This window comes from Eufriesea mexicana, unplaced genomic scaffold, assembly GCF_001483705.2.
Source record: "Eufriesea mexicana isolate 0111107269 unplaced genomic scaffold, ASM148370v2 scaffold12005, whole genome shotgun sequence".
Lineage (NCBI taxonomy): Eukaryota > Metazoa > Arthropoda > Insecta > Hymenoptera > Apidae > Eufriesea > Eufriesea mexicana.
The window spans coordinates 43,308-63,633 of record NW_016919598.1 but is presented as its reverse complement, the minus strand read 5'-3'; the positions used below and the strand labels follow the sequence as shown (position 1 = coordinate 63,633).

General features: G+C 37.0%; 1 protein-coding gene across 5 annotated transcripts in view; it reads left to right on the top strand.

The window, feature by feature from the left end:
- The window catches only part of babo (TGF-beta receptor type-1 babo), an 80,853-nt gene that overhangs the window by 26,349 nt on the left and 34,178 nt on the right, over positions 1-20,326 (top strand). For 4 of the 5 annotated variants that reach the window (XM_017908663.1, XM_017908660.1, XM_017908659.1 and 1 more), the window contains exon 2: positions 6,810-6,924. In XM_017908663.1, coding sequence (XP_017764152.1) covers positions 6,810-6,924 — 115 coding nt within the window. Of the gene's footprint in view, positions 1-6,809; positions 6,925-14,827; positions 14,986-20,326 lie in introns of all 5 variants that reach the window. The other variant, XM_017908662.1, reaches the window with a different exon arrangement.

The following is a 20,326-nucleotide window of genomic DNA, read 5'->3' as shown; positions in this document are numbered from 1 at the left end:
TTCCCTCTTTCTCTTCACAAAAGCGGTCCGCGAGGAAAGTTTATGCCGTAACGTAGCCTTACTTTGATCTGGGCTTGTTCTACGTCCAACAATGTCGCACGAGTAAAATGATGTCATAATCCTTCAAGTTGTATCGTAGGCGGAGACCATATAGCCGGCTTGTGAATTACGAAAACTCCTTGAATCTTCAAACTGCGAAAGTTACTGCAATATTCTTCTAAATGTCACCGGTTTTAGATTGGCGCGAAATTTGAATGGCGTTGCAGAGGGAGACACTGAATTTGAAACACGCGATTCTAGTTTCGAGTATCTATTAGCTTTTGAGGTTAGGTGCTATGTTACATAGGACGATAAATCCCATGTTGAATCGGTCGGTAAAGTAGGGAAGGTGTTATAGGAATAAAATGGAAGTAAAAATAAAATAAAAATACAGAGGGCGTATATTTACGCATTTCGTATATATTAATGGACTCGTGAGAGCTTTCATAGTGAAAGGGTTAATAGGACGGTTTTAATATAGTAACAGGTATTTTCGAGTCGACGTGGTAAGGTCTTGAACTCTTTAGTGTCTTGATTTTCTGTTTCGATTCTCGAAACGCGTAAACTTCAACGCCTGGCTGATTTCACGACCTCGCTATGTCGTCTTCAAGGACTGTACGCTGGCTTGCATGGTAAATTAATCGCGGACTATCAATCTTGTGGGAAAATTGTCGAAACTCGAACGCGAAAATCACGATCGAAAGATGGCGTTGTTAAAAATGGAAGATTATTAAAATAACGCGCCGCCAAGTGTAAGAATAGAGATACTCGGGGAGAGAAGTTCCCGATCTTTTTTTCACACTTTGACCCCCGATAGAGAGCGGAGATAAAACCTCGCGCGCGCTGGGAAACAAAGATATTTTTTCTATTATTTTTTTCAAGCAACAAATCTCGCATATAAAGGCCACGATATTAAGAAATTAATCGCGCTGTAATTGTTCCATAATTATACATTTTTTCTACTCGCAGTTCCATCGGTACCTTCGATTCGCCACATGGGATTAGGAATATTAAGATAATCGTATTAAAAACAGAAAAAGGAAATTAAAAATTAAATATTCACAATCTCGTGAAAAATACGAAAGAAAATAAAAAACAAGCTTGGAAATTACAATTTTAATATTTCTTATTATAATTTACTATCGACTCTTTTGATAATCCTTTGAGCCGTAGAATATTAATTCAACCATCAGCCGAATATTAATTCGAATTTCTTACCAAAGAGTCCAAAAATTCCTTTCCTTAAAGCCACGGAAGTATCAATTAATTTACCGTCAATCAAAAGCAACAATACACCCATAGAATTCTCGGTTGAACCAGCGCAATGCATCTTTCCCACATCAGCCAAAAGAGCCCGGTCCCCAACGGCCATCCCCTTCGTGGCCGAATGAAAAGGATCAAAAATCCTTGGCTAGACCATGGATCGCTAAAACACAGATCCCGTTCGAATTTACGTGGCCCCGTGCGAGTGGCGACGCACAGGAAGGGCCCACGGGTCTCGTGGGCGCGCAAAAAACGCTTTATGGGCCCCGGCATGCAGGCGAATCCCATGCAGGTATTTCCTCGGGTTTCGCGGCCCTCACGGGTCCGTGCGTGCGTTTCGCGGCGAAAGAGGTGGGCACGGCCGCGAGTCCATTCGATGTGGGCGTGCGCTAATGACTTGAATTAAACTCGTTTCGTCAAGTCGTACCACCTATACGAAACCGTGTGTCCCGACGGTGAAATATTACGCGCGAGATTCTTTCCACGAAACCGACCGTCATCCCGATTCGCCCGGTTTAATCTTGCCCGATGACCCGCCCTCGCGTTCCTCGAATTTCACTCCGATTCCCGTCCAGCAGTCGCGATTAATTATTATTCGGCTGCTGGACGAGGACTCGTTCAGCAGATCTCGATGCTCGTTATCGGCTGAGCTTGCATGTAGCTTCGCCTGTCGCGAAGCGTGCTCTTCGCGTTATGTAATTGGATGTTGACGAGGGTGGAGAAGTGAGGTTAGGTTTCGGCATTTTCGGTTTTAGGTTAGGTTGGAGTGCGGCGAGCGAGGGTTAGGTAGAACGAGTTGTTTTGGGCTTTCTGCTCATGCAGTGGAAGGTGCAGCTGATTTTGGGGATATTTATTTAGTCTTTTTGTTCTTTCGCCGGGATAGAAGTATGGTCATAGAGGCTGGAAGTTGTTAAGTATGTTTATGAGAACGCAGTAATTGAAATTGTTGAGATTCGGTTGAAATGACTCGTTTCGGACTTTATTTGTAATTACAGAAAATTGGCGGCTGTCTATTTTTAATATTCTTAATTATTTTCATCGTGCTATATTAATTAATATCGTGTCTGCAATATTTAGATTCGTAGTTTTACCGTCATATACAGAGTGAGGTTAGAATGTGAAAATTTAGGTTAGATTCTGGATAGAGGCTGGAAGTTGTTAAATATGTTTATGGGAACGTAGTAATTGAAATTGTTGAGATTCGGTTAAAATGACTCGTTTCGGACTTTATTTGTAATTACAGAAAATTGGCGGCTGTCTATTTTTAATATTCTTAATTATTTTCATCGTGCTATATTAATTAATATCGTGTCTGCAATATTTAGATGCGTAGTTTTACCGTTATATACAGAGTGAGGTTAGAATGTGAAAATTTAGGTTAGATTCTGGATAGAGGCTGGAAGTTGTTAAATATGTTTATGGGAACGTAGTAATTGAAATTGTTGAGATTCGGTTGAAATGACTCGTTTCGGACTTTATTTGTAATTACAGAAAATTGGCGGCTGTCTATTTTTAATATTCTTAATTATTTTCATCGTGCTATATTAATTAATATCGTGTCTGCAATATTTAGATGCGTAGTTTTACTGTTATGTACAAAGTGAGGTTAGAATGTGAAAATTTAGGTTAGATTCGAACTAAAGGGATTTGTTATGTAGAAAAATGAATATTTTTTATTATAGGGATTGATTTCTAGTAATTTATTTATATTTCTACGTTAATTTCATATATAATTCGTGCATAATACGATTATGTTTGTAGTACCCAGATCATTTTGTTCTTGATTTTGGCACATGTTCATCCCTAATTTATAAATATTTTCGCTCGTAGCGCGTGATTTAAATTCGAAATGGATTTTAGGAACGAGTGCAACTACAACTAGAGTATCCTCATTCGCCTAAGCTTCTGTATATAGCTAAACTCATGCGGAACCCATTTGTCCATTTCCTTTACTTTTCCTATTTGAGCCAAGTGACGAATAACGATGGAATGACTGACTTTCATTTGAAACGCTATTTCTCCTGCCGTTTGTCATGGATTATTTTCGCATGTCTTAGAACGATATTAATCGATGGCACCTTCCGGTGTTGCTCTTTACCCAAACTTCGTTAAGCAACTAATTTTCAATCTTCCCAAAATTTTCTTGGAATTCTCTCAGCTCTCCATAGCTTGAAATTTACTTTGCGCGATTAAATATTGACTTTTTCCACTTTCACGAAACAAGACGTGACTTCCAATAAGGTTTGCACATTTTATGCCATTCGTCCTTACATTTTTCTCCTTTCTCTTTTTTCCCTTGGCACGGGAGATGATTTTTGTCTCCCTTTTCTTTTATTTTTATTCTCAATACTGGTGGATACCAATACTCCAATTGCTACGAGTTTCGAATTTTTTGAAATAGATCTTCACGATTATTTTTATTATTTTAATTTTAATTCCTGTATTACGATACAATAAACCTATAACTGTGTACATTGAAATCCAGACCTCTTCGTTTAACCCTTTGCACTTGGCGATTTTTTAAGTAATAAACGAAATATTAAAAATTATATTAAAAAGATAGTAATTCGAAGATTTTCTGCCATAAAGTTGACGATATTTCTAAAACGGTAAATAAGAAATCGTATGCAAATTAAGACGTAGAATTATTTTACTTCGATATTCCACGCATCGTTGGGTAATTTTAAATTTAATATATTAATTAACATCCATCTTTAGAATCTGATTAAACGACGACTTAGAGTCACTTCTCGAGTGCAAAGGGTTAATCCGCTATATTACTACGAATTATTAATTCTACAATTTTTATTACTTCACCGCGATTCTTTTTATTATAAAAAAAAAAAAAGAAAAAATATAGTTGCTCATCAAACGAACCTATAACCACGTATGTAGTTACGCGCCATTACGACCAATACTAAGGATCGATGCAGACGTGCGATTTCGTGCGATCGGTATAGGTACCATTCCCCGTTTTTAGCCGATCAGGAGAAAAAAGATACATGGATCGTAGCGGGAAAAATCACACGTCTGCATCGTGCCTGAAGTTTCTCACCGAAAACAGTGCTTCCGAGAACCAATTTCCCACCAGTTGCCATTTTCTCCCTCTCTCGTTTCGAACTCGGAGGGAAAGAAAGGCGAGTTGATTTCGTAAAACAAACACCATCGATAAAAGGCCGTATCTCGATCGGCAAGCAGCGCGAATTAACGCGTTAAACGTTAATGGAAAGGGTAGGCGAAATTTGGAAGCAAGGGGAGAACCTTGACACCGGCGATGGTGGATTCGGCTCGCTACTATCTCCGCGTACACCTGGCCAGGTTCGAAGAAAAAATATGTTACGATCGAAATGGCGTGCGTCATCAAGCGCGTGATAAATTGCCGTGGAAATAATGCTGCCATCATTTTTCTTGGTAAATCGCGCTGCACTCGGGGCGACGGTTTTTCAGCTTGCCGAACTTATTACCAGATGAATATTGCTCCGCGGCTCCGACGTGATTAACCCAGTTCATTTGAATAGTTGCGCAAATACGCTCCCGGTTCTCGTGTTTTCTATCGCAGATGATCGCAGAACGCAATAAAATCACCCGAGGCGATTTTTGTCACACGTTTCAGCGCTTAAAGAGGCCCTCGTTAATTTCCGTTCCCGTAATTTATTCACCTGTTTTTATCTCATTATGCGGTTGCTACAGATTTACCAACGTATTCCGAGTTTTCGGTCTTCTCTTTGCAATTGTTATCCATAATTATCGCGAATGAAAATTTAGAATTTTATATTTTTAACTGTTACAGAAAATTCTTGGATTCTTGCGTGTTAAATTTATTTTATTTATTTTTAATATTTTTATTTAGTCGATATTTTCATTTCTCAAATATTTATTTTTAATAATTTATTGGAGATTTGTTCGGGATGTATTCGGGTATTTCGGTGGTGTACTTAAAATTGTTAGAATTTGGAAATTGTAAGAAATTATTGGAGAAAATTTCTACGATATTTTTAGGTTAAAGAAAATTTTTTAATTCTCGTTTGTTTAAATTTCTGAATATGATGTTCGTGGAAAATTACTTCTCTTTTCTATCAGAAAAATTCGAAATGAATAGGACGATAATGTTCGATAAAATAGTAAAAATAAATTCAGAAATTAAAAATTGCTTAAATTACCATTAGTAATCAGACATTATCTAGAAATTAGAATAAGACTAAACGCAAATTCGAACACACCTGTGTAATAAATCATCGAAATTTATTATTTTCAGCATCAAAACCGCTCATTTTAATTCTCTTGTTCGTGATTTATTCTTTCCTTCTGATCACATTACAAATTCACTATATTCGAATATTTATAAATACAATCGCAGAAGGATTATAACTCCCCTGTTTTATTTAAAAATCTGAAAATGATACAAAATAATTCTTCGTCCTAAAATTATAGGAATAAATTTACTAGTTACAATATTATAATAACTTCGAAAATCATAAAAAATAAGAACCCATATAAAGACAATAGAAATCGCGTTATCGAGTTCCATTTGTTAGTTGTGAATGAAATATTAATAACAATAAGAGCAATTCTTTATTTAATTACATAAATGATCAAACACCAATATTAAGTTTAAATATAATTAATTTATCACAGTCATATGCTCACACCTCTTCTCACAATTAAAACTCAATTGCAACTGACCTATGCCGAATCACTCTCGTTTTTGTTCTTCTTTCATTCATTTTGTGAACATACATAATTCACACAACACCTCAATCATTACACGCATACTCATTTATCATATTCTCCTCTTTTACTCCTACTCCTTTATTATATCAACATATATATATTTAAAAATCTATGTAACCATTACCACACTATTGTATGGTTTCAAAATATTGGTTTAGTCTGTCGTAGGTTCTTCAACGAGCATAAGAAAATATAAATCTATTTATTCGTATGGTACTCTTATCTGCCTGTATGAAATTTATATAAATTTGAGACTATTTGTAAGTGGTGGATGAGATATTAATAACAATATGAACAATTCTTTATTTAATTACAAAAATGAACAAACGCATATTTTAAGTTTAAATATAATTAATTTATCACAATCATATGTTCATACCTCTTTTCGCTATTAAAACTCAATTGCAACTGACCTATGCCAAATCACACTCTCGTTTTGTTCTTTCTTCTTTCATACATTACATGGCATACACAATTCACACACACTTGAAACATTACACGCATACTCGTTTATCACGATAACCTGAATTCGTTAGATATTGCCATCCCATGCATACTTGTTCCTACTCGTCCCTTTCTTACATACATCGCTCCTTTGATTATATCAACGCATATATATTTAAAAATCTATGTAACCATTACTACACCATTTTTATTATCAACGTCAGATTATCTATCGATAAGAATGTTAATTAAAATCGTAATTAATAATATTCCATATTATTTTACTCGTTTACGAGCACTACTAAATCTTTTTGTACCTTCTCTTTTTCCAGGACTATTGAAGTGTTATTGCGATATATGCACGGAAACCAATCACACGTGCGAAACCGATGGCTATTGTTTCGCCAGCACCAGCCTAGAGAACGACGTGATCACATATGCTCGGAGGTAACGTATTTGCATGCGTATTTAACCACGAGAGTAATTCTTCACTCACCAACGAAAGGAAAAGAATAAGTAAATAAGAAAAATTCGCCGATTCGCCATTTTCAGCCGGTAAAACAGGATCCTTTAGACGATCGATTCGTTCTCACAAATTTTCCCCAATTATCCACCATTTCTAATCGTCTTCTTAACCCTTCGATACCTCGACAATTGTATATTAATTATTTTACGTGATTTTTCACCGATCACGAAAATAAATGAATTAAACGATCCCTTTTCGATCTATATATCACGATCCTTCAGTCGATCTATAAATTCTGGCAAATTTCCCAAAACTTCATTGTTTGGAATTTCCTTTAACCCCTCGATATCTCGGTAATCACGAATAAATTCGACTAGTTTTATCAATTATTCGAAATATAAAATATTCCATAATTTTGGAATTTTACCTAACTTTTCACTCACAAAAATAAAGGAAATTGTTTCACTATCGTTTCACTGTAATAAATCACGATCCTTCAGTCGATCTATAAATTCTGGCAAATTTCCCAAAATTTAATTATTTGGAATTTCCTTCAACCCCTCGTTATTTCAGCAATCACGAATAAATTCGAGTTGTATCGATTATTTAAAATATCGCATAATTTTCGAATTTTTCCTTACTTTTCATCCACAAATATAAAGGAAATTATTTCACTATCGTTTCACTATAATAAAACACGATCCTTTCAGTGATCGATTCTCGGAAATTTTCTGCAAACTTCGTGATTTGGATTTCTTTCTTTTAATCTCTCGATATCTCGACAGTCACGGATCGATTACACAATTTTGCACAATTTCAAATATCTCGAATTATCCAAATGTTTATATATTCCACGTGTATAATCGAGCGTAGATTAACACGGGAATTTGTACGTTATGCGAAATTGGATCATTCGATAAATCTCGCGGAGATGTTAAGTCGTAACGTTACAGGGCGAACAATGTAGATGCTCAGTGCACGATAATTGATTTTACCACACCTATGGAGGTAAAACAGCGTCTGTTTGACATAATCGCGTTATCTGGTATAGAAGCAATATCTGTTGGCGATTATCGCGCGAGGCAGCAAACAATGTGTTCCCGTCACGATTATCCGGCAAAAATGATGTTTCGACTTAATATCAGCGTTAATTGGACGATATTGGAGAATAAATCATGGCCGGAGCAATAAAAGCAGCGATCAACGGTGTACGTAGCAGTGAAACTTCTCGTTATCGCGTTCCTTCGTGAAACGCATCGCGTGAAGCGTACAAAAATATGTCAGATAAGGATTATCGTTCTTACATAATTGTCGCTTTAAATTACGCTTGTTTTATCGAGCATCGCGTAACGGATTCGCCGTGAAAAATTTCTGAATTAGAGCTGTCCGAGTATTATGGGAAACTGAAATAAGCCGAATTATGGTCGAAGATTTACGAAGCTGTTTATACGGAGTATTTTCGTAGAATTTACAGAGGATCAAAAGAAAAAGATCTCTGATTTTCCAAATTTCAATTTAAATTTCAAAATCTTTAAAATTTGGGATTTCAAATTTTTAGAGATTTAACGTTAAAAACGTTTGATTTTCCAAATTCCTCAATTAACAATATTTGGAATTTCTATAGTTCCATAGATTTAATATTAAAAAGCACGGATGTTCGGAATTTCGAAATTTTTTACATTCGAAATGTCTGAATTTTCCAAGAGACGAAGTAAGATATTTCCAATTTCCTTCATTTCTAAACTTTTAATTAAGTTTAGGAGAATCAGAATTCCCAAATTTCCATAGATTTATTATTAAGAAAAAAAAATTTCGAAAGAAAAAATCTTTGATTTTCTAAATTTCAAAATCTTTAAAATTCGGGATTTCACATTTCCATAGATTTAACGTTAAAAACGTCTGATTTTCCAAATTAACGAAATTCAGAATTTCTATATTTCCGTGGATTTAATACGAAGAATCTCAATGGCTTCAAATTTCCAAATTTTTTAAATTTGAAATATTTGAATTTCCCAAGGTACGAAATAAGGAATTTCCAATTTCCTAAATTTTCAAACATCTAATTAAGTTTATCAGAACCAGAATTCGCAAATTTCCATAAATTTATTATTCAGATCCCCTGATTCTCCAAATTTCCACGTTTCTAACCTCAATCACTGGAAAACTTTAAAATTTCGATATGTCTGAAATTTCAAATTTCATATTTTCAATATTTATTGATTTCGTTGGTAGAAAAATAATTCATAAATACCTAGAAGGAGACCATCGATCACGCAATCAACAGAATTCTTTATCTCGATTGACGAAGCAAAATTTCAAAAAACATGCACGTGTCGACCCATCGATCGAGTACGTAGAAAGATTCTGATTGCGAGGAGCCACTTGGCAGTCAGATATTTTGGGTACTCGGACAGCTCTGATTCCCTAGGGGTCGCATCGATCCCCTGTTCACCACGAAAGGAAGTTCAACGGTCCCGGTCCGTTACCGATCGATTCCCTCGTTGTAGTTTCCAGGAACGTTTAGCCGCCTTTTTTCGGTTGGCCCTGCGAGGCATGATTAGCGCCTGTTTCGGCAGTTTCGACGGAAACGAATTATTGTTGTCGGCCGGTGGTCGCGTTGGTAACGCTTCGCGTGGCCGTTCTCGCGTTTCTCTCAGCCACGAGCGAAACAGGAAATCGAGAGGTCTCGTGAAAACGTCAGAAGCACCTGCGATCCATGCTCTACCCGATTCTTTTTTCAGTTGCTTCTTTCTTCTCGATTTACGCGTGGGGGTAGCCACAGAATTCGTTCTAGGGAAATTCTAACAGAACGCTCAAAAATGCTAATTAGACATGGAATTTTTCGCAGCTTTATTCCCCTTTGAATCAATGAGGAAATTCGTGGTATAGGTGGATTTTTGAATTTTCCCGCCGTTTGCGATACACCAAAAATATTGAAAATATCGAATATGTTAAACCTTTGTATTTATAATTTTTCCAATTTGTTTCCAATAACTGTTTATTACTTTGGTACGAGATCTTTTTCGATTTTATTCCTTTTTAAATAATCAGTGCCGTAGCTAGAGTTTTTGTTATTAGAAACGGTATCACAGTTTTGAATTTTCCCGCCGTTTGCGATACACCGAAAATATTGAAAATGACGAATATTTATGTTAAACCTTTGTATTTATAATCTTTTCAATTTTCTTTCCAATAGTCGTTTGTTACTTTAGGATGAGATTTTGTTTAATTTTATTCCCTTTGAAATAATCAGTGGCGTAGCTAGAGCTTTTGTCACCAGAGACGGTCTCGCAGTTTTGAATTTTCCCGCCGTTTGCGATACACCAAAAATATTGAAGATATCGAATATGTTAAACCTTTGTATTTATAATTTTTCCAATTTGTTTCCAATAACTGTTTATTACTTTGGTACGAGATCTTTTTCGATTTTATTCCTTTTTAAATAACCAGTGCCGTAGTTAGAGTTTTTGTTATTAGAAACGGTATCACAGTTTTGAATTTTCCTGCCGTTTGCGATACACCAAAAATATTGCGAGAATTAAATATGTTAATCCTTTGTACTTCTAATTCCTTATTATTTTAAATGTATTTTGAGAGATAGGTAGTTGATGGGATAGTTACCAATGATCTGGGATATAAGAAAGGTTTCGGTGGACGAGAAAAATCTCGCGCAATTCATTTTACATAAATATAATTGCCGTCTAGAGAAGTACATCCGTTAAACTCGAACGATCAAAAGGAAGTGACGATTTCACGGTTGAATCGTTTAATACGCGCACATCGTACATCGTAGATGGTGTGATTCTATGACTAATTATTGAGTTAGCGACGGTGCTGCCTCTGGTGGTATTTTATATCCGCCCCTTAACAATTGCTTTATAAATGTATTTTACTATATGTATATAGTATATATATAGTAAATTATACTATAATTATAATAAATAAATAAATGTATAAAATTATAATATATTATATTTATAGTAAATTACTATATAAATGTATTTCTAAAATTTTATTCCATTTATTTGTCACTCGATTTTCCTTTCTTCTTCATAATACCTACTAATAGCGATCGACTTGTTTCAAACGATTATTTATATACTTTTAAATTAAAAAATCTATAGTCGATTATATCTCTGTCTCAGTAACAAAGAAAATTTGGATTGTAGAGGATTAAATAAATTTTTGTTATTAATCACAGCACTTGATAATTAACAGCATTGGGATTTTACATGGATATAACATTCGTGCAGTCTTTAATTACATTTTTAATTACAGAATATAATCGAAGTGGAGTCATACTCTGCAAAGGAGTTCAAAGTTCATTTATTAATCGGGCAATCGAAATTATCGAGTTAAAATAGATAAAAGCGTCGTCTGGAGAAATAAAATTGTGTCTAGCTACGTCATCGCGAATAATTATCGCAGTTTGGTTGTCTTTTTCGAGGTTATGTATATCCTTTCATTGGCAAGACATCGTTAATCGATATCGTTTTCGTCGCGGACAAAAAGGTTCCAATGGATCGAGATTTCAAAGGCTCTTGGCGATGGCATAAACGTGGAAAAATCAGCTGAATCAGTGTTGGTCTTTGACTCTGCAAACGACGAAACTTTCTTTATTATCGATGAAGATAGCCGTCTGATAGTGGCGTAAAAGTTCTTATTATGCTTCCACTGATAGAAAGGATGCAATAATATTTGCTTGAGAAATCGAGGTTAACAAATATGATATAGAATTCTTTTCTCCTTTCAAATCGTGTAAAATACGTTGCAATTGCATTTATGGAATTTTATACTCCTTCCATTTAAAGACAAGATGGAGAATTGCCGCCATTTCGAATTTTTCGGTTCATCACCTGACGTACATTTTCTGCTCGTACTGTATTATAACAAAGATAGGAAAAGTATTAATAAATACTCTAAAGAATAACACAAGAAAATAGAAAATTATTTTAAACGTGAAAAATTACGAATCTTGAATCAAGTGCATTGACTCTACAACTTCCAAGATTTCAAAGACTGTAGTTACTTATCTTGGCCTATAAGAAGTTCAGGTGGTTACATCAGTGTGTATATTTTTCCTCGCTATTTTCACTGTCGCCTATTTTACTTCAAAAAATTTCTTCTACCAGTAAATCCAAGAAATCGAAGAAAAATCGTTGCAACTATGGACCTCGATTTATAAACCAAGTCTTCAATTTTCCGCATTAACCCTTTGCACTCGAAAGCTTTTCCCCTAGAAAGAATCAATAAATCGGACCCTTGTCACCATCAAATCAATGACGTTTTTTACACCAAGGTAAAAAGGAATGACGTATAAATTATTCATATACCGCTACATTAATTTAAACCCAAGAATGGGAGCATTTCTCGCATGAGTACCCATCTAAATAAGAGTTATAAATAATTCTCTAAATAATAATTGAAAAATTATAAACCTCATTTTATACCAACGGAAACAAACTTTTTAAACAAACCAGGCATAAAATTAAAAATTTCGATGGTCACTTCCAGACATTCCCTATGACTTCCCTAGATATCCCCTAGATATTATTATAAGATTTATCTTATTATTACTAGATATAATTGACGCTGGATATTCCCTAGAATTAAATTAGTCGTTCACTCTCCACGATTATGTAAAGTTTTATTATAATTGGTGATTGACTCTTGCCTGTAATCCTTCGAGAAAGTCGTCTCTCGAGTGCAAAGGGTCAAACTCTGGACCAAAAGATCTGCCGGCTCCGTTCTCTCCGCTTGCACCGAAACAAACTCGGTAAAGGGAATTTGCATCGACTTAGAATACATCACTGTCTCCCTCTGTCTGTTTAACGACGGTGTGTACGCGATATGCAAGGAGTATACGACACGATACGCAGTTTCGAAATCGAACGAAATCGACCGAGACGATCCGCGACGGTCTGAGGTCGCAGACGTGCGGACGGGGCCTAAATGTTTAATGCGCCAGACGGATAATTCGGATAATTCAGCCGGAGATCGTATCGAAAATAGCACGACCGAGATTATTTGATTGGTCGAGACGTGAAAGCGGCACGAGACAATTTCCTGCTATCGACCGATTACAAAGTGACGCGGTTAATCCGCGAGTCGCATTAAATTTTCGTTACGCTTCGTTCCCATTTTTCAAACCGGTTGACAACTTACCAATTCACTTCGCCAACGTCCACGACAGTCGCGTTAATATTTCGTTTCTCCTCGATAGTCTCATAATAGCCCCTGTTCCTTTTTTCCTCGGACCCTTCGTCTTCATCGGATGGTCCTAGATGAGCTTGAAAGCGCTCACGCTTGCAAGAGAGCAGGGATTTTCTATTTCGCAAAGAATGAAATTTTAGTCGTTTTCTAGCTTCGTTTCTTCGTTGGTCCTTCTTCGATAGGATGCACATTTGTGTTGGACATTTCTTGGTTGAACGAAGAGTGAGTCTTTTGCGAAGATTCAAAGGTTGAGATAGCGAGGAGAGTGTACATCGAAGGATTGGTTCATGATTATTTTTAATCGGTTAATTATTGACAAATATTTTTGGGTTTTTGAGTTTGTCGAGTCCCGTTTCATAGAAATTTACGCAGATTATTTTTGAGGTTATAGTGGTTATGCTTTTGAGCAGACATTTTGTTTACAAAGTTGGATGAAGAAATTTTCATGCATCGTATAAAATAGCTTCTTTTTTCCTGTTTATAATAGAGTTTTGTCCTTTCTTATCGTTGTTGAAGTCAGTTTGTCATAAGTATTCTCGTGTTGCGGTGGTGCTAGAAGGGAGGAAAGGAAAGGGAAGGGATGCGTTTGATCCTGGGCCTGTTGGAAAGCCTTACTGACGAGTCCAGTAGTAGGCCCAGAACGAAATGCATCCCTTCCTTTTCTTTTCGTTCCTTCTATCACCATCGCCACATCGAGGATACCCTGCGACCAGTCGACAAGACCTTCCCTCTCATAGGGGGAGAGGCCCTCCCACAAATATATGAAAGGGGTAGATAGGACCCATCAGTGTGTATATTACTAAGATATTTTTATGCTTCGAAAGCGAGTGCATAGGAACACTTGGGCCTTCCTCCTAGATGAAGGATAATAATCAGGATGAAAGGAAAAGGAAAGGATGCGTTTCGTCCTGGGCCTGCTAGTGGACTCATCACTGAGGCCCTTTCTAGCAGGCCTTTAGACGGGGATACTATTGCAAAGTCTGGAAGTTACACATATATAGGGAGTGGAGGTTCTCCGATAACTTGCGAGAAAGTCCTCGAACCTCCTCGAAGTTGGAGTCCATCTAGCGGCGAGGGTGAGAATCACCAGAGAAGAAAATTGCCGTGTGTCATGCGAAATAACATTTTTTAAACACTACTTTCCACTCTACTTTCCAAAGTCATTATACAGTCATCGAGGAAAACTGTTGCATCACATAAAATAGTTTCTTCGAACTCTTCTTTCCAGTCTACCTATCATACAGTCGTCAAAGAGGAAAATCCTCGCGTGTCAGAGAAGATTCATCTTATCATCTGAAAAACCCCCATCAGTGACACGTGTTTATCAAAGAACGAAATTTCGATGTGTCACGAAAGGTAGCCCCTTTTGTAAACTCGTCTCTCCGCTCTATCCGCGGTATTGATTGCTGGATCAGGGAGGAACTTCCGTCTGTCAGCTGAAATAATTTTCCAGGCAGAAAATTACTTTCGGTGCCGATCCGACTACCTAAATCTGGCCTGTGACAAGCCAGCAGACGCGTGACACGTTGAAATAAGAGCCGAATTTTCTCGCGTGCAAAGTGTTATTATCAGATGGTCGGGGGAAAGAGACGGCTAAATCGCGCGTTGGGTATACATTGTCGGGTGGAACGAACTGTTGAAACTAAACGTGGCATTGTGATGTTGTGAAAGGTGCTACGACCGAAAGCAATGGTTCCCACCGGAAAAACCGCAGTCCTGCAACCGTAAGCGGGGTATCTATCGGTTCAACATCTGCTGCAGTAAAGAGTACTGCAACCTGAATTTATCTACGGGCTTACATTCTTCCGACTCGCCTGAATTATCCTCAGGTATTCTTTTCGCTGTTTTCGTCCAGAACAGCAACCCATCCTCCTGTGTTTCTTCTATTTAATTTTTGTTTCTCATCCTAACCTTTTGTTTTATCTTTTTCTTAATCCCTGACTTTTTGTTAGGTTAGGTTAATGGGAAACGAATGGCTGATAGTCAAGCGAGAGATTTGTTGGTGGATGTAAGGTGGAAGCAATCGATCGATTTTATTCTTAACCTGTCTTTTCTAAATTCGTTGAAAATTAAAATTCGCGAGATTGAATTTTTATTCTCTGACGTTTCTTGTTATTTTTTAATTTATTACAATCTGTCTCTTGGAAACATTTATAAAGATGAAATGAAGATGAAATTCATTGGTACTAGAATTTTAGGAGAAACGAAAAGAAAAGCCTGGGATGTTGTTATTAAAAATTGAAACAGATTCGTGGTTAACCCTTTTTCTGCCAATCGATCGATACGTCGACCCTTACTGCTTATGCGAAACTTGCGCTCCGGTTGATATATCAACCCCATGTGTTTTCGCCCTGTTAATCACACGTCTGGTGAAATATTTAATTAAATACGTTTTTAAGTTTAGCTTAGTAGATTCGCTATCAGCGTTATATACGTTATATCGCGACATAGCGATGTTTATCCAAAGTCTAGTGTTACACACGTGTCATTAATTTTTAGAAATATATATTTCGCAGAAATATGATGAATAAGTCGTAGACCGTAGTCAGAAGATTCAATTAAATTCCATAACCTAATATATATATAACAGAGTTTTGTTAAATTCATTCATGAAAACGTATCAGGAGCTATTAACATTTTTCGCATAGGCTATCTGTTAGGGGTCTAAAGATAAGATTTAAAATACACACGATGCAATAACCTATTATGTTTCTACAAGGAATCACAGGTCTGGAAGTTACGTTAACTGCTAATTGAAAAGAGAAGCAGAAATTAGGAAACAGACCTAACCTCTAAATTACAAGCTACACGTAATCAGCCATCTGTTTCCCATCGATCTAATACTATCGCCTCTAATTCCATCGTGTTTCTTTTAATTCACCTACTTATACGACGACTTGTGAGGCCGATAACAACAATACCGCAGTCAGCCGCGTGAGAATACCGCGCTCCGCTGCAGAACGCAAGCAACACACTAATCCGCAGGTGTACATCATCCCCTATTTGCAGTCATGCGCAGTCTCGGCGGTACCGCGAGTTTTATAAATCGATGCCGGGCAAAATTGCAAAATGATTCGCGTAATGCTCGTTTCGGGTGTGGTTTGCCGGCGAAAATATCCCTAGCCGTGTTACCGCGATCTTCCGCGGTCGACGAAGATGTCGCTAGTGCGCCGCTCTATCCCGGTGCCGATATTTTCACGCGATTTCTGTTGACGGAATGGAAACAAATCTGCACGCGTTGCCGGAAGAGAAACGAACTGTTTGCGCGCCGTTTCACGCGATTATCGAGTTATCGATTGGCTGGCTTGAAATGGGGATTCTGCTCGTTTTGTAACGGGGTTACGGATGATGGGGATTTTATTGTTTATGGGTAATTGTCCGTTGCGGCCGATGCGGAGTTAGGTGTTTCGATGCGCGATACACTAGTACATTTGTCGTAATTATTATTATAATGCACGTCTCTTGTGAGATATTAATTGGATAGGTTAGGATGGGGAATTTTAGTTCGGTATAGGGAATTTATGGGAATTTCAATGGATTAGCTTGTAATAATTCTGCAACAATTTGTATCGATTATACTGTTTAGGCTACTGATTTATATTTGTGATACCGATTATATTTATACTGCTGATGTAGTTAGTCGCGGGATATTTAAATGGCGACATAGTGATGCATATTCTGTGACTATAAGGAGGAATACCATATGTCATATATTTTTACTTTTGAAATATTACCGTTTAAAATTCGGAACTTCGTTTCTTATTTGCATTCGATTAAATTATACACTTTTTTCGGATTATGGGATTTATTTTTATTAATTTTACCTTTTTCTTTGGAAATATGTAAATCCTATATATTACAGTAGAATTAGTGGATAAATTCGAATTTTTTAATCAGCGTCGTGAAACGTTTTTACTTATAATCACAGTATCGTAGGCAAAAATTATATAAAAAATAAATTTCTGTGTCAGGGAAATAAAAATTTCAATGTTTAAGCCAGGTATAGAAATATTCATTTCAAATTCATCGATTTATTACCTATCCCGAAAATTCGACAAAAAATTCAATAAAGTCAGAAATATATCTAACTACGAGACAGTTAATGACTGTACCTGGAAAAATGGAAATTATCCCACAAAACAGAATCATAAGTCTCTCGAAATAAATCGGGAAAAGTAAGAACATAACCTCGAATATTACAGAGAGCTATCTGAAATAATAATGTAATCGAATTTACATTTCAACCTGGATTTTGCTACAATTTATTCAAGCTTACACGCGAAATTAAATAGAACTTAGCAGAACTGTCTACTGCATTACATTCCCTATACTCTAATACTTTTATCAGAGTCAGCCTAACGAGTATCGTCTTCAAATATTACCAATACTTACATACAGCAACAATAGTACATTCGTTGTTACTACAAAGTAGCGATAAAACACTCTTCGAACCACACCTAACCTCAAAAAAAAAAAATTTGAATAAAGATAAAAGTCAGAAAGAAGGAAAAATAATTTTAAATATACTCTCGGAGCTACAGAAAATTGTTGAAAATGCTTCTCATCATCCGTAAGTAACCAAACGGAAGCGGAGGAATCGTTTCGAGAGTTTTAAAAATAGAGGTTTCGGAATCAAAGAAAAACGAGCAGAAGTTTCCGAAGCAGCCGAGTTCGATTTTACACGTACACTTCGATTTTACCCGGGATTGTTTTATCTCTTACGACTTTCACCGTAATTTGCTTCTTTAATCGACCCCCACCCCTCTTAAACGCCAGCCACCGTTCCCTTCGAAACTTCTACAAAACCCCCTTATTATCTTACTCTCTTCCCCCCGATGCTCGTTCTATTATCAAACGGAGCCTCCTTTTCTCACGGAAATATTTTCCCATTCGACCACTCGTCTGCGTACGACCGCCCACGCTCGATGAAAACCGGCCACGCGGACGCCGTGTACACGTTCTGCTCTTCTTATAGCTAACCGTGAAAACAGGCGCAATAACGAACTTCCTAACGAGATCATTAACTGCATTCCTTGCGGTCGTAGTACCGCGTATCGTACCGCCGTGTTTCTCTTCCTGTCTCTGTCTCTCGCGTTCTATTAGCCATCTCTCCGTCCTTTTCCCCCGCCTTCTTTTTCCCTTCATCTATCCGCGACGTATTTTGCCTCTGTTCAGTCTAATCCTCCAACGTACCTCTTCATGGCCACGCGTGTTCGACCAGCCAGGGGTCTGCGTCCGATTAAAATTTCGATGTGCAAAAATACTGCTCCACCGACTAATCCCCCCCCCCCCTCTCTCTCTCTCTCTCTTTCTCTGGAGCCACTCGAACTTGGCTCTTCTCTGGGCTCTTTTCTTGGCTCTCGTGCTTCATATTTCACGTTTGTTAACGCTGGCCGTTCAGATAGCGCGTAGAGTACAGGATACGAGACTTAACGCGGACCGTGTTCCCTCTATCGCGAGGAGAACGTTATGCAGCTGGGCCCGATGCACCCTTTTAACGCGGATCACGTCGCGTGGGCCAACCGGTGGTTCGCGATAGGCGTGTGTACGTGGATCGGAGATGCGGCAATTTTTGTTCACATGTTTTGCGAGAAGGCGTGCTTTGATAGCTTGTTTAGAGCAGGGTTCCTTAATGGGGTACCGTGGCTCTCCTCGGGGCCCGGCCTCTTCGGCCACGCGAGAGTGTTTGTACTGACCGCCAGTAGATGGAAAGTGATTTATGCCAACAAGGGTAATTCCCACGTTTAACGAATTTTTCCAATTTTGCTCGTTTAATTTCGGTTCTTAATCTTAATTGAACAACATCTTTTTTAGGAAATTTTATCTTAATGGGGACATTTTATTTCATCACCGAAACGATTAATTAATTCTTGTATTTTTGCAAATTCAAACTTTTGGAGAATCCTGATTTAGGGCAATTAGTATTGGTGGATGCGAGACTGTATATCTTTTTTAAATTGGATAAAATGATTTCTTATTGTTTTTTATTTTATTTTAATTAAATTTGCAGTGATAGTGATAATTAAAATAGAGATATGAGAAAGTTGTGGAACCCTGGTTTAGAGCAGTTATAGTGATTAATGTGAGAATGTAGATTTTTATACGAAACGACTTTTTGTAAATTATATAAAATGATTCTTTTTCTTTTATTAGGAGTACTTTCTCGAAATTTATTGCCGTGATTTTATGATAAATTTTGCAAGTCGATGTTGAATAACTGTGTTGATCGGATATATAGAGGATGTAGAGATAACTTTTGAATATTCCATAAATATTAAATAATTGGAAACGATGTCGAATAACAGTGTTCAGTATACTTCCCTCTATTTTATCAAGGGAAAATGTGAATGACATAGTTACTAGTATAATCCACTTTAGATATCACAGGCAATTTTAAAAAATCTGTAGCACAAAATTATTATTCAAATACTATTTTTCATCAAATTCAAAGACACCTTCGTCGACCAACCTCGCATCCACTACCACAATTTTCCTCCAATTAAACATCACGACTTTGAAAATTAGCATAATTGGAATTCAATCCCGGTTAATAATGTTCATAATTAAGTCTAGGAGCACGCGTGGTGGATCTCGATACAATGTATACCGATTAGATCTCGGCTATTACGAAGAATAAATGTTTAGAAGAAAATGCATTAAAAACTCGTTAAATTTCCACAGAGTAACATATAGTAAGTTTTTCAAGAAAATGTAGCATATACTTACTGAATGTTAAATTTAATGTCAAGCAAAAAGAGACGATAACGAGCGCTTATAAGCATACATATAATCATAGCGAAATCACGCGATATTGCGGGACTGGCGTATAATGCGATAATAGTGATTATGTGGCGTGTAACGTGAATTAGTGATCGATTCCTCCTAGATTCCCACATCAACTATGCACCGACTGTGTAATATCTCCATAAGTGGCAGAATTTCGCGATTACTCAGCCTCAGTTCCGGAAAAAGTACGCGATTCTCGATTCTCGAAAGCTTTCTAATATTCTAGGTTTCACTCGATCTCGATGACTCGAGTATTCGTTTTTCGTCATTCGTGCATTCGATGATATTGCCAGTTCGACTCGATTAGATATTAAACGAAGAATCCAGCTGTAAAGTGTTTGGTACATGTTCGTCACCGTACTTGTTGATAACCCGTTATGCAAC